Source organism: Lycorma delicatula, chromosome 6, assembly GCF_047948215.1.
Source record: "Lycorma delicatula isolate Av1 chromosome 6, ASM4794821v1, whole genome shotgun sequence".
Classification (NCBI taxonomy): Eukaryota; Metazoa; Arthropoda; class Insecta; order Hemiptera; family Fulgoridae; genus Lycorma; species Lycorma delicatula.
Genome location: NC_134460.1, coordinates 126264923 through 126280445, shown reverse-complemented (window position 1 = coordinate 126280445; position 15523 = coordinate 126264923). Strand labels below are relative to the sequence as shown.

Genomic DNA, 15523 nt, shown 5'->3' with positions numbered 1-15523 from the left:
TGATAAATGTGGTTACTTTTTTTTTTCATTAATTCTGTGGTCAAATAAAAAAAGTATATCAGCCTAAGGATGTGAACTGGGAGATCACATAAACATACTGACACAGGAAATCAAGAATAGCATAATGCATGAGGTTGAGGTCGAAAGAACAAGTATTTCATTATTTTTCTGGGGGAAAAAGTACCAATACACAGAAGGCAGCAATTTGAATACAGCTATGCAAATATCTAAAGTACTGGATTTTTAAAATCCAATATATATAAAATATATAAATATTGGATAATTAAAATTGATGCATTCTACAAAAATTAAGTTTAAAAATTCCTTAATGTACAATTATTACCTATAAAGCAATTTAGCAATTTCAGATAAAACAGCAGCTTTATGTGTATTCCAAACAAGTGAAGCAGCTTGTAATTCATGAACAATAGATCTTGCAATATGACTAAGTGTTGGTGGTCCTCTTAAACCATTAGTTTCACCCAATATACTACCCAACATACCTCTTAGTTGACAGACTAATTGTTTACTTGCAAGTGTTAAATTGCCTTCTTTTCGAGCTGTTCTTGCCAACTGAAAGAAAAGAAACAGGATTTTAATTGTTTATTTTACAAAATGGATGGATGACTTAAGAAATTTCACTATTTCCTATTACTCACTGTTACAGTGGGTCAGAACAAAGATTTAAATTCTAAACTTAAACTAAAGTAATTCAAGGTCTTAAAACAAGTCTTAAAGCTGTATCAAGTCTTTAAACAGCTTCATTTTTTTTTTAAATATTGATATTAACAGTGCATTTATATTATATAGTATTTTCTCCAAGAATTTTAGCCCTGAACATGATAGCATACACTAAAATAATTAAACATACAGAAAAATACTTGAATTTCATCAAAGTGTTATTTTCTACTATTCCTAGCATTATCACTAGCAGTGGGAGTACCTCCATTTTCTAAACTACTTTTAGGTACTCTGAAACACATCAACTACAAATGTTAGATTGACAATGCTAGGAATATAAGAAAATGACACTCAAATCAATTATGAAAATCTTATTGCAAATATAAATATTGTGAAAATAATAATATTTCAACTTATATTTTTGGAAATGAAGGTTTAAATATAAATACAGTCATTTCAAACAGTTAAGATTAGACATTACATGTAAGAACGTTTACTAATGTTCTGTAACATAATACAACATCATATTGGTATTAATGTTATTTTCTTGTTAATCATATTTAAAGTTAATTTATTTTCAATTAGTAATTTATATTGAATATGATGTATGTGAGAAGCTGGATGAATAGCTGGATGTATATTGCAAAAATATTTATCGCTAATACTTCAATAGTAGCATTAGAGTGTATTTAGTAACATCATCTGCATACAACAATACTTAACTTAAACATTCATTCAATTATGCAGTCACTCACTCCCTTACATTCACACCATATGCGCATGTATGAAAAACAAGAGCTGGATCTTATTAGTCAAGATTTGTCATGCCTTTGCTTTACATTAATCAATGATTACAAAGAAAAGAATGATAAATGAACAACAGATAAAAGATAACCATTACACTTTATTTTTTAATTCACAACTAAAAGAAAACTTTTAATCAGATATTTTAAATTTGAGCTGTATGTTTAAATTCAGTTAATGAGAAAATTCACAAAATAAAAAAATACTTAGCCTACCTACTTGTGATGGAGAACTGAAGGTGATTTCAGATTTTCCTTTACAAGTTAATTTAATTTAACTCCTTTAGAACTTAAATGATTACCATAATTTTGTATTAAATAAAGATTGCAACAGTGTTTACGAAACTTAACAGAAGGTATCATATATAAAAGTTTAAGTCAGATAGTATATGAAGAGATAATCACAGGTGACCATATATGTAAGTGAGAAACAATTTCATGGGAGAAGAAAATACTCATATTGTATGCATTTTATGCAAATCTTAAAAGATCGTACTTACAACTAAAATCAAGGAATGTTTCCTGAAAGATGGCATCAGCCTCCTTGCAATTGAGAAGGCCAATTGATTCATGCTGACGAAACAAGAGAAAATCAAATTTTGGGAACCTGATACTTTGTTTTTTTAGACCATGTAAGTGAAATGTATGAGAAAAAGTCAATTTTTTTTATTCCCTTCTCGACTAATATAACCTAGTGTAAAGTGTTCCAAAGGTAACTCTAATTATAGCCAACAGAACTGCATTGCTTAAAATCTCCGTGTATTTAGCCTAATACTCAGTTTTTTATACAATGTAACTCTCCATTGTGAAAAAACCAAACATTGAAGGTAATTTCCAATTGTAAAAATTTATCAAATTTTCATCTATACATCTATAAATCCATTACCATATAGGTCTGAACACTATTTTAATTGTAATAAATAAAATATTAAGTAAATGATGTTATATAAACGTTATTTACTTTTTCATTTTAGTTAATTCTTTGTTGTTACTACTACTAATACAAGACTGAAGCATTTCAATAATTAGAAATTTTACTCAAAATGATTTCATTGTACTTTCATTGTAAGTATTCTTGCAGAAAAACTGATCTAATGTGGTTTTACTTAGCTTGATAAAATTTTGTAAATCAATTACATTAACTGATAAATTAATGAATTTAAAAAGTGTTGGAAAATTTAATTTGAATGGTTGCTGCAGTCAGAAAGTAATACCCAAAAAAAGTAAGGAAATATAGTTAGGTATACCAGCTAAATAAAATAAAGGAATAACTGATTACAATCATTTTGTAACAAGTAAAAATTGAAAGTGTTTACAAAAATTATAACAGAAGATATAAAAAATATAAAAGCTTAAGTCAGATGGTTGAAAAGGTAATATTAAGGATGCACCATAATCTTTAGGGAAAAGATCAAACTAAAACTGAAAAACGTTTCCAGAGATAGAAACATACATAACAAATGCAAATCAATTACAAGAATTTAGAAATTGAGATCAGAACTGTAAACAATATTGTGCTAGAAAATTAAGACTATAAAGTTAAATTGAGAATGTGATGAACAAAAAAAAAGGTACACAATTAGAATTAGTTAATCTAGCCTGGTATAAGTAAAAGTGAAAAACTATTAGTTTGTAAAGGAAAAAATTGCTAATGTAAGATAATGATGGAGTACATGAAACTAAACAAAATACATGAATATAGTTGAGTACGCAGGATGAGGTTAATACTTTGAAATGAAATAGCACACGAAAAAAGCGATTGTTACATTCAAATGAACTCACTAAAATGACAAATATACAGAATTAAGTCATATTAACTTACAAGCGTGGCTGAAGTGACATTCTCTTCAAGAACTTTTTATTCCCCAGTGTGGCTGATGAGACACTCACATTCAGTGTAGTGCTGTCACATGTTTGCCTCTAGCAGCTGTAATTTTAATTGTATCTTTGTCACAACTGTACAGCTGGATTTATCGATATTTTACCATTTTTATTGATTATATTGTATTGAAGACAATGTGTTTTCTTTGGTTATGTTTGCGCTTATATTCCAAGTGAAAATGCATGTGTTTTTTAATGTAATTTACTTGAATTTATTAGTGTAATCAGTTCATTTATTTGTTTTCTATTTATAGTGTTCTAATTTTATATTTAATTACTATATTTTATCGGATCAGAGTTTTATGTTTTATCTGCATAATTTTTATACTATCGATTTAGTGTTATTTATTTTTTTCCAATGGCAGGATGTTCACATAATTTAGCTGATGATGAAATTGAAGACTTACTGAATTCGGATCTTGATTTAGATTTTTCTGATCATGAAATAATAATGTTGGCCCTGCTGGTGATAATAGTATAGTTTATGGGGATGTTAATTTTAGTTGGAATGAAGTAGATGATTAAGTTTATTAATTAATCATGTCAGTTTACGGAAAACAGTGGAGTAAATATAGATGTTTTGGGGAACCTAGGCCATAATATAACACCTTGGATGTATTTTTGAAATTTTTTGATGGAGACATTAGTAAATAAAATTGTAGAGACCAGCAGATATGCTTCTAAATTTGCATTATCTATTGTTTTATTGCCAAAATCCAGGGTTCATGAATGGACTGAAACAATTTTAATGAAATATATAATATATATACTTGATGGGTATTGTACAAAAACAACCCTTGATTGAACCTTTATTAGGAAAAGGTTAAGCAACCTGGATGGACAATTACTACTACAGTCCAAAGCTGGCCTATTTTTCAAAAGAAAATAATACAGACTAGGTAGTTAAATAATTAGTAGGAAAAATGTTCCAGTCATTCAGGAAAATAAAAAAGGGGACAGCTACATCATATAGTCTGGTAAAGTAATGCTAATGAAATGGCACGATAAAAAAGTCACATCCCTTATTTCTACTTGCCAAAGTAGTGGAATGATAACCGTTTTTCAAAATAACGGGAAGATGGCATCTAAATCAGAACTTGTGGTTGATTACAATAAATGTATGGGGGAGGAGATGATTTAAAAGACCAGATGATTCAGCATTAGTTGCTGGAAAGAAAAAAGTTTCAGTGGTACATAAAAAATTTTTAAAAGATTATTAAATGTAATTATCCACGATTCATTTGTAATTTATAAAAAACTTACCGATGAAACAGACCATTTAACTGAAAAAATTTTAGAAAATATGGATCATCAGTAACTAGGCTGAAGGGCTAATTGACCATCCATGGAACCACCACTGTCCAGATTAATTGACAAGACATTTCCCCCTCCACTAGAAAGAAATTCAAACCTTACCAAAGATGTGATTGTGCAACTCATTCGGAAAAAGAAAAGAAACAATGTATTGTGTTCCGAATGTGAAACAGCAATATGTGTAGATGAATGCTTTTAAATTTAACACAGAAAAGTAACATTTTAAAATGATAAAATAGGTTGTAGGTATTATAAAAAAAGTAAATAGAGCCTCTTAGTTGGATTAACTGTTTAGTGTTCACATGCATTAAAGGTTTTACAATATTCATCAGCAATTCAGAGATTACCAGAGTTAAAAAAAAACCATAAGAAATATTTTGTAATACTTGTAATATTTCTATTTAGCATGAAAAATTATAAAAATTAAATTCTGTAAGTTTTTCTTAAAATAATGATGTATAATTCAATAAGATAGTAAAAAATAAAAATGTTTTCTTAATTTTGTAAAGCTCTGCAAAACTGTGAAAAATGTAAGATAAACACACTCCATAATGTAAGATCCACACTGGGGATAAGTCACTTCACAACTAACATTCAGTTGAGAGGTCATCCTTTTGAATATTATTAACTATGAAATGAGCTAACTAACTCTGAATTTTCTCTACATCCCTTCCTGGGATTACATATTCTAGTTTAGAATCAAACAAAAAAATAAAACTTTAATTACCTCCAAAGACAACTCAGAAGATGGTTGTTTCCTTCCTTGAATCATTTCTAATGCATTACTCCACCATAAAATTTGGCTACGTAAAGCACTACACAAATTCTTTTGTTTCTCCTTTTCATGCAATATCTGAAAAAAAAATAATTAAAAAAGTAATAAAAAGATATCAAAAGGCATAAAAATAAACAATAATCCTACTTAGCCAAATCATGAATTTATTCCACTGACTTTTTTTGCCTAAATATAACAAATTAATATTAACAAGAGTCTTCCATGAGATCTTCAATCATTGACATGCGACTAACTGCTGACAACAGCAGGGCTTCACACAACTGCTGTGGAGCATTTTATATGAATATACTTTTATTGAAAAAAATATTGATAAATAAAATAAAAATATCTGCTTTGTTAATTCATGCTTTGTAACACACAAACATTGATTTTAATGGTTACAATAACAATATAATACCACCAGTTGTTTAAATTACAAAAAAAAATTAAGAAAAAGGAATGAAGTAAATAAGGATATTAAATTTAATTTAACTTTTAAATTAGGTAATTTTATCCTTAAACTATACATGAAGTAAATAAATGGCTCTGCATAAAAGGACAGAATACTCATCTACATACTGGTTGCAGTTATAAGAGGTCATCCCTTCCTATTATTTTTTAAATAGCTATTTCAATAATGATATAAATTTTCAATAACAGAATTTTACTTGACTAACAGATATGTTATGATATACTGGTATCAATTTCCAATTGGCTGTCTCATACTTCCCTTACACATTATGGACACTACCTCCAGATATGTTGCACAATTACAACATATTTTATAAGGAGAGTTTCATACTGAGAAAAAATCCTTACACACATATTCAAATTAGTATAGTACAATGTGTCAAAATAAAAAACAATTATTAAAAAAAAATTACTAAATGGAATTTACAAAAAAATAAAGTATATTAAATTTTAAAAAAAAATTACTATTGAAATTAATTAAAGTTCAAGATACAGCAATAAAAACCCATTCGATTTAAAAAACAAACAAAATTGTTTCGTCAGAAACTGACATAAGCGCACTCCAACTGGACAATTCTGAACAACTACAGGTAAAAACCTTTTTTAGAGTTTTCTGCATTAAAAATATAAAACTATGTTTAAAATTATAAAATTATTTTCTCATAACTGCAATTCACACATATTGCTAAATATATATAAATAAATTATGAAAATATATGATGAGTAAAAAACTACAAATAATAATAATTATAATAATAGTAATTATTAATAGTAATAATAGTAATTATTATAATAATAATAGTAATAATTATGTTACAAATAAATACATAAATACACTTTATTCTGATCAGTATGTAATATTACTAAAAACATGGTATTAATAAAAATACACCATATTTTTTAAAACTGATATAAAATTAAATGATCTATCAAAGAAAATATGAGTGGCAGGTAATTGATGATTCACTTGAAATACATTTCAGTATATACAATATAGTAATAAATTTGGTTAATTTATTGTAGGAAAATTGTTTTCCTCATTTTAAAGTCAAATGAAGATAAACTACCTGATGATATTTACTATACAATACATTAAACTAAAAAAAGATACAAACACTTAAAACATAAATGGAATGACCAAAGACTGTATGCTGAACCTTAATGGCTTACCAAATTATCAACAGTATTATCAAGCAAAGCATTGGCAGCAAACTGCAGAAGAGTAAATTCTTGTAAAATTTCTGAAGGTGTATTACGAAGACCTTCAGCTAAACAGGAGGCTGCAATATTTCTACAATTCTCGATTTGCTTCTTACAGCAATCCCTGAAAGAAATTAATAAATCAGAAATTATATGCATTTCACATTAATAAGTAAATACACATGAAATCAAGTAGGTTTAGGTTATTCAGGTTAACATCAGTGACTTTGATTAAACACATAATGGTCAACCACTGCATTCTGCTTCAATGACTATTTATTGCAAGAATAACAGGAGGTGCTCATGTGAGATTTCAAAGTTATCTGTATGGTAAGACTCAGAAGCTGAAGCACACTCATGTGGCTGGCCTGTGTCTGTGGCTTTTTCCAAATCGCTATTAGGAGCAATGTAAATAATTGGAAAGTTTTTAAGGCAAACTAATTAAGAAAATAAAAAAGATAGATTTAGATTTTGGTTTATGAACTGTACGGTTTAAAGTAAGCAAGACAAAATATATGAAATTTATCAAAAAAAGTATATAAAATCCTGAACCTTTATGCTATAATTCATAACTGTATTATGCTAACAGTAATTTCCTGTAACATAAATACAACATAGAACAAGTTAATTTAACAACAGTCTTTATTCTGGAATTAGATATTAATTGTTGGTATGGTATATATATTTTCCTAATATTAAACCACTGATATTATTGGAGAATAAATCTATATGTTTGATGCTCAAGATTTTTTTTCTAAACATATATCACCATTATTTGTTAAATATGAATTTTACCCTTACATATAGAAACGATAGAAACACAAACATTAACAAAATTTAAGATCAGCTAATAACTTGTAGTTACTGCATCCTAGAACTTGTGCTTTTAGAAAGTTTTACTGTTTTATTAATATATTGTATTAAAAATAAAAATATAATATATTGTAAAAATATTAATTTATTATATTGTAAAAATATTAATATATTGTATTGTAAAAATATTATATTGTATTAAAAAAAAAACTTACTCTAAAGCAGATTCAGGTCCAGCAGCAGCCATTTTTATGGCAATATTAGTAAGTGTGTTTTTAGTTTCACCTAGAAGTTCATAACAATTCCATGCATTAAGAGCTGACTGAGTTGCTTCAGAACACTTATCAGGGCAGTTCCAATTTAATAATTCTTTTGCAGCCATTAGATCACCCTTTTCAAATTCTAATAATGCTTTAACATTATTAGTAGTCAAATAGCTCTACAGAGATAAAGAAATATAATAATTATTAAGTATAATTTATAACAAACAAATTCATCTATCACAGCAAAAACTGGCCATATAAAAAGTAAATTAATTACACAAAAAGCAAATAAGAGATAAACATATCCACAGCAATGAAAGCAAATAAAAATAATTAACATTAACAAAGAATAAGTCACATTAACCTGTAAAGTATAAATGGGTTTAAACAAGATAATATTAAAAGCTAAAAGAAATTAAGACAGGAAAATAGTGTTGATAATTCACTGTAGTAATATTAAATATTACTTAAAATTTCCTTTATATTTGTTTTTTTAGACTGGGGCTTACCCGTAATGTTACAATGCATTACAAGTAATAAAGTTTAAGGTCATTCATATAAAATCAGTAAAAATTAATTTATGACAAAAATAAAATGAGCATTGCTTCTTTATTCATAAACATTTAGTATAAACATTTCTGTTAATACTTGTTACAATTGGTTGTAACATATTTGGATAACCAAGAAAACTGAATGATTTTATTTTCAATTTAAAGACAGAAATCATTCCTTTTGTTTATGAAAAAAATAAATACTAACTTCTGACTAAAAGGGGATGAAATGCAAATTAGAAGTTTCAAAATTAACATTTTTCATTTTTGAAATGATTTGATTTTAAACCAATGATTTGATTGAGAAATATAAATAATAATTATATAGCGACTATAATAGTGAATACTCAAGAATTAATGAATCTATATATAGATTAAGAATAATAATGTGATATAAAAAGTTTTCCAAATTCTTCTCAATTTTAATAAAGCTTTGTAAAAATCACCATTACTGAATATCCAAGTAGGGTAAATGTTTCATTTCATAAAATATTGAATATAAATAATTCTTCAACACTAATTGACATGCAGATATAAAAAAATATGATATACACGAGGCATATTCATAAGTAAGGATAAAGTAAAGGCTGTTTGCTTATATTTAAATATTAGTGGGTCTGGACACAATTTCACACATGCAGGATTGTGTATTGGCTATTTACGAAGCCACTGCAGATATTTTATTACAGTAATTATTGCCTGCCGGTGAATGTAGATTACAATGTCTGCAACAATCATTTCTCCCGCCAGTTGTGAAGTGTGCACTGTGATTTGATTTGTGTGCAAAAGGATCTTCTGCTGCTGAAATTCATCAGGAGTTGTGCCTAGTGTATGGACCTACAGTAATGAGTGAAGGAAAGTTTAGACAATGGTGTTGATACTTTAAAAATGGCTGCACAAATGTGCATGAGAAAGAGTGGAGTGACAGGCCCAGTATTCAGACTGATGAAATTGTTGAACAAGTGAACCGAAAACTGTGAGGTGATCGGCAACTGACCATTATTGCTCTGGCTGATGAATTTTCACGTTTGACACACTTCTATTTACATGATTGTCACAGAAAATCTCTGATTGTTTTCACAAATTGTGTGCAAGGTGGATACCGAAAATGTTCACTGACTAACACAAAGAACAAAGAATATGCAGTGGACGAGCATTTTTGGACTGCTATTGACACGATAGAAATGATTTGTTTTCCCACATTGTTACAAACGATGAGATGTGGATATCCTACACCAACACAGAATTGAAACAACAGTCAATGCAGTGGTGCCATTCAAGTTTCCCAAAATCGATAAAGTTTAACTATCTCTGTACTAGAGTCGAAAAATGTTGACTAACATTTTTTGGGATGAAAAGGATATAATTTTGGTTGATTTCATGGAACGTGGATCAACAGTTACAACTAATGTGTACTGCGAAATGCTCATCAAACTAAGACATATGATCCAAAATCAACGACACGGGAAACTGTTGTCCGGCGTAATCCTCCTTCACGACAATGCGTGTCCTCACACCACTGCCTTAACTAAGAAGAAGGTTCAAGATTTTCATTGGGAACTTTTTGACCAACCCCATACAGTTCCGACCTTGCACCTAGCAACTACTTCCTCTTATTGCACATGAAAAAGTGGCTTAATGGACATCAGTTTGAAAATGACAAGAAACTCAAGACTGACGTTGTCAACTGGCTCAATTCCCAGGCAGTGAACTTCTATGCAGAGGGGTTAAAGAATCTGGTGCAACATTACAAAAACTGCTTAGAATTGAATGGCGATTATGTGTCAAAGTGAAGTAGATATGTAGTAAAAACCTTTTCTCATGAGTTAAATTTTTTTAATGACCAAATGGCCCTTACCTTATGAATATTCCACATAAATTTTTAGTAGACTCAAAGTGTACATTTGACTTTAAAGTTTTAAAACAAATTTTAATGATACATTTAAAATCTTTTTTTCCTAGAAAGAAATTTTTGTATTTCTACATGTTCTGAGTAAATGATTGTTCATACAATTATTTGAAAAACAATTACTACATTAAGCTCATTGATCTGATTATGTATATTCCAATAACAATCCTTTTAATATGGCTTATCATTTAAATATTTTTCTTTATAGAAACAAAAAGATTAAAAATATATCAAAAATTGATAGTGATCTCTGAAAGGGTGAGCAAACAGTATGAAAATCTGAATATACAGAGATATTGAGCATAACTGTATTTAATGTGCACAAACCAATTCATGAAAAAAAGCAGCAACTTACAAGAGTAACAATTAGTTTTCCTACAGTAAACTATGTACATGTAGTTAATAGAAGTTATTAATAAAGTTAGTTAAGTTATTAATTAGAATACTATAACAAAATCTTAACTTGAAAACAAAACAAAGGAACACTGTGTTAAAATATAATGGGTAATCTTGATTTGTAAGACTTCCATAGGAAAAGCAAGGAATTCATCTCTACAGTATCCAATAATATATTGTTATCAATGTAAGTAAATTTTGTAAACTGAACTAGATTTAAAATTTCAGATACAATACACATCTAGGAAATAATTATGAATTTATAAGAAAAAAAGGTGTTTATCATCATAACCCATCTTAGCCTGAAATCTTAGGTTAAGTTTAGATGAACAAGTACTCAATGTTTGTACATAAACATCAGATTCAATGAAAACTGTGAAAAACGTTTTAATAGTTTTCAAGCCATTTTTCACGCTTTATTACAATTTATTACATTTCAAACAGTAAATAAATAAGAAATACTTTCTACTTTGTCATTACATACAAAGTATCTGTCAAAGGTTTAAGGACATCCCCTAAATTACTCAGCTTCCTGTCCTTATACTTTTGCTAAACCACACAACGCTAGATATTAGTCAAATAACCCTTAACACAAATTTAACCTTTCTATATTTTATATAACTGATTTTCTTGCAATTTTGTCTATTTCAAAAAGGGCATATAAAGGAAGCCAAAATTTAATTTTAAGAACAGATAAATTTAAAATACTAGAACGGGTACACCCAGACTAATGAATTTGCATTGTGTCCTTAAACTTTTGACAGACTGTACTTAAAGATTGTGAAGATAATTTACACAGTGAAATAAATTACATTCACAAATTATATTTACTTACATATCGTGGACTGGTTCCGCCATTCTGATTACCAATAATTTCTGCTTCTTTTTCTTTCCATTTCAATAACTGAGTCCAATCACATAATGATAAATAACAATCTGTAAGCTGTAAACATAAATTTCACAAGTTATAAAATTTGTTAATTTAATTTTTTTTCAAATCTACAGCATACAACCTCTCTATGACCTATATAATTTCACCTATACGTCATCTGAAGACTTACCTATTAGGAAATTATGAATCAAATTACAGAAGCAACTGCCCAGAAATTTTGTAATTTTTATTTAATTACTATGTAATTTGTTAACTATAAGGTTATTACTGATCCAGTAATCTATTTTATTCAGTTATCTTTTCAATCATTTCAAGCTCCTAGTCTCATACCAAGATACCATTAACAAAATTTTTTATGAAGTTCATAGAAACTTATACTTTAATAAGGTAAAGGAATATGATATTATATAATATATGAGGTGTGTGAGAAAAGTAATGAGACTGCCTTTTACTTACCCAAGTTTTTATTTTTTTCAAACAATACTATCCCCTTCAAAGTAGTTCCCTTGGGCATCTATACACTGACAGGGTCTGTTTCCACTCCTGGTAGTGCTGGAAGGCTTCAACTGGTAGGGCTTTTAACTGGTCGACCATAGTCTTTCGAATGTTCTCCAGAGTTTCAAAATGACGTCCTTTTAAGACATGTTTCAATTTTGGGAAAAGGAAAAGTCACAAAGATTCAAATCAGGTGAATAGGGGGGGTTTGAGGAACCGTAGGAATGCGTTTTGAGGTCAAAACTTCCCTGATGGAAACAGGCGTGTGACACGGGGCATTGTCATGATGAAGCATCCACTTGTCTGCAATGTCTGGTCCCACGCGAATCACTCTTTTCCTGAGCCTTTCAAGGACACTTTTGTAAAACATTTGATTGACAGTTTGTCCTGGAGGAACAAATTATTATGCACGATAACCCTATTGTCTAAAAAAAAAAAACAAATCATCATGGTTTTGATCTTTGATTTGCTCATTCGACATTTTTTCGGTGGAAGAGATGACAGTGTGCCATTCTTCGCTTTGTCTCTTTCTTTCAGGATCGTACTCAAATATCCAGGATTCATCACCTGTGATCATACGATTGAAGAATTCTTGATCATTGTCAATCCTCTCAAGAAGATCAACGCACATGTTTCTTTGATTGTCCTTCTGTTCCGTTGTGAGGTTTTTCAGCACCAATTTCGCACAAACCTTTTGCATGTCCAAATCGTCTTTCAAAATTTTATGTACAATTAAAGTTTTAAATTTAACTGTTCACTCATAATCCTTATTGTTAAATGATGGTCTGATCTCACACGCAATGTTTTCATCAGATTTTGAATTTGGAAGGTCTCCCTGAGCGAGGTTGATCTTCAACATGTTCTTGGTCTTCCAAAAATGATTTGTGCCAGCGGAAAACTTGTGCTCTTGATAAGCAATGCTCCCCATAGGCCCGTTTCAACTTTTCAAAGGCCACACTCGCGGATTCCCCAAGTTTAACACAAAACTTGATTGCACAATGTTGCTTCATTGATTCCGATGCACTTGATTGCTGTTGCACTTGATTCCGATGCTCCATTTTCATAACACATAACAAAAACACAACTTCACTGATGGCGCTGTCAAAAATAATGTGTTGGCTGAATGGAGTTGAAACTTGTAGTGAGCATGTGAAAGGGATGAACAAACCGGTCTAGCACAGAGCGGTAGACACAGTGTTGCCAGATTGCTTGCAGTGTTACCCAGTCTCTTTACTTTTCTCACACACCTTGTATATATCATATATTATAGTCAATAAGAAAGGCCTATCACTGATATTATAGATCATATGAACAATAATGAAGTAAACAAAAGCACTAACAACATTCCAAGTAAAAAACAAAGGTAGTAACTAAAAATATCTTATATCAAATTAGTATAACTTTCCTGGGATTGGTTATTTATTCTTAAATAGTGGAAAAGTAATTATACTGGAAATAGTTACCTAAGATTTTTTTTTGGTGGGAATAATTTATGATGAAGTTTTATTGTAAAATAATCATTGAATGAAAAAAATCATAAATTCAAAAACATAGCTCCAACATCAAGTCACCATTCAAGAGAATTTTTTCATCACCCTATTTTTATGTTAAATGGAAGAAACTAAAAATCTATAACTTAGTTAACTAAAATTTATTTTTCCCAGGTGGGGACAAATTATGATTAAACTTAATTCTAATATTATTAATAAAAGTTTATATTTAAAATTTTAAAATACTATTAAAAATTTATATAAACCCAGAAAGACTTTTAAAAGATGAAAAAAATCTATATTTTTGAACTTTGGCTCTTCCATCCCAATATTGCCTCCAAAGTATTTTTTCGGTTGCTTATCCCATTACTACTACGCATAGGAAAACATTAAAAAAAATTGGTTAAGAAAATATGTAGTAAACAAAAAGGAATTTTGGGAAAATTTTTTTTTAATGGTAAAGATAAACATGCGCATGTACTTAACTATTTATATTTACTAGCTTAATATAAAGTGGGGTTATGTTTGCAAATTTTTGAGAAAATTGACCCCCCAAAAACCCTCTAAAATATTGAAAATATTGACCCAAAATTTTACTAACAAATTGCTTGTAAAAGTTACAATAGATAGCAGCATTTTCATAGACATATTTAATTTTCATTTACTTGAATGTTATCTGGCCATATGACTGTATTGTATTTGGCCATATGCATGTTACCCAATTGACTCCATATGCCTTGCATATATGTTTGTATCTTTTATTTTTAATCTTTTAATATTTTTTATCTTTAATATGTAATTATACAAAAACTTTTTATGCACAACTGATGATGCGGGATCTTGCGAAAGTACTATTGTAGAAAAACAACAAAATAAGGTAAAATATTTCTTAATTCTGTACTTGGGTGGATAAGTTGATTATATTATATACACAGTCCATTATAACAGGAAAGGTGACTCATATAAACTAAAAATAAACAAAATCTTTTATTTTATTTCACAAGACTTTTTATTCAAAATAGGCTCCTTGTGAGTCAATACACAACTGGAAGCATTGGGTAAATTGTTTGAGAATTCTGATACTCAACCTTTGAAATTGCCTACAGTACTATGGTCATAGCCCTCATAGCCCTGGATATCTGAAATCATGTTAAAATAATGAAAACACTCAAAATACAGAAATCACCATGTTTCATTTCATGTCTTGCATTGTACAATGCAAGACATGAAGTCTGGGTTCCTAGCAGCTGATCTTTTCATGTCTGCAGTGTTCCACTCTGCAATCTTTTTGATCGTCAGTGAGGGAGTGGACCACAAAGTGACAACAGATCTACTTTTTGCCAAAATTTTCAGTTAGAATGCGATGCACAGTTGTTTTAGGAATTCCACTGATCTGCTCAATTAACCTGGTAGATGCACAACAATTAAGAGAATTTTAGCCACACTTTTTGAGCATTTTCTTCTACTCGATCTGTCGATGCACCTGGATGTGGATCATCTTCAGTGCTCTTTCGAACTTTCACAACCGAAATTGAAAACATACTGTCAAAGTTTTGGTTATTATGAGCAGTCTGGATGCTAGCACTTTT

General features: G+C 29.3%; 1 protein-coding gene across 1 annotated transcript in view; it reads right to left on the bottom strand.

The window, feature by feature from the left end:
- nonC (serine/threonine-protein kinase Smg1) overlaps window positions 1-15523 on the bottom strand; it is a 254741-nt gene that overhangs the window by 137082 nt on the left and 102136 nt on the right. The window contains exons 22-26 of the mRNA XM_075368488.1: window positions 11893-12000; window positions 8154-8377; window positions 7096-7249; window positions 5407-5532; window positions 344-573 (exon numbers count right to left, since the gene is read on the bottom strand). Coding sequence (XP_075224603.1) covers window positions 344-573; window positions 5407-5532; window positions 7096-7249; window positions 8154-8377; window positions 11893-12000 — 842 coding nt within the window. The remainder of the gene's footprint in view (window positions 1-343; window positions 574-5406; window positions 5533-7095; window positions 7250-8153; window positions 8378-11892; window positions 12001-15523) is intronic.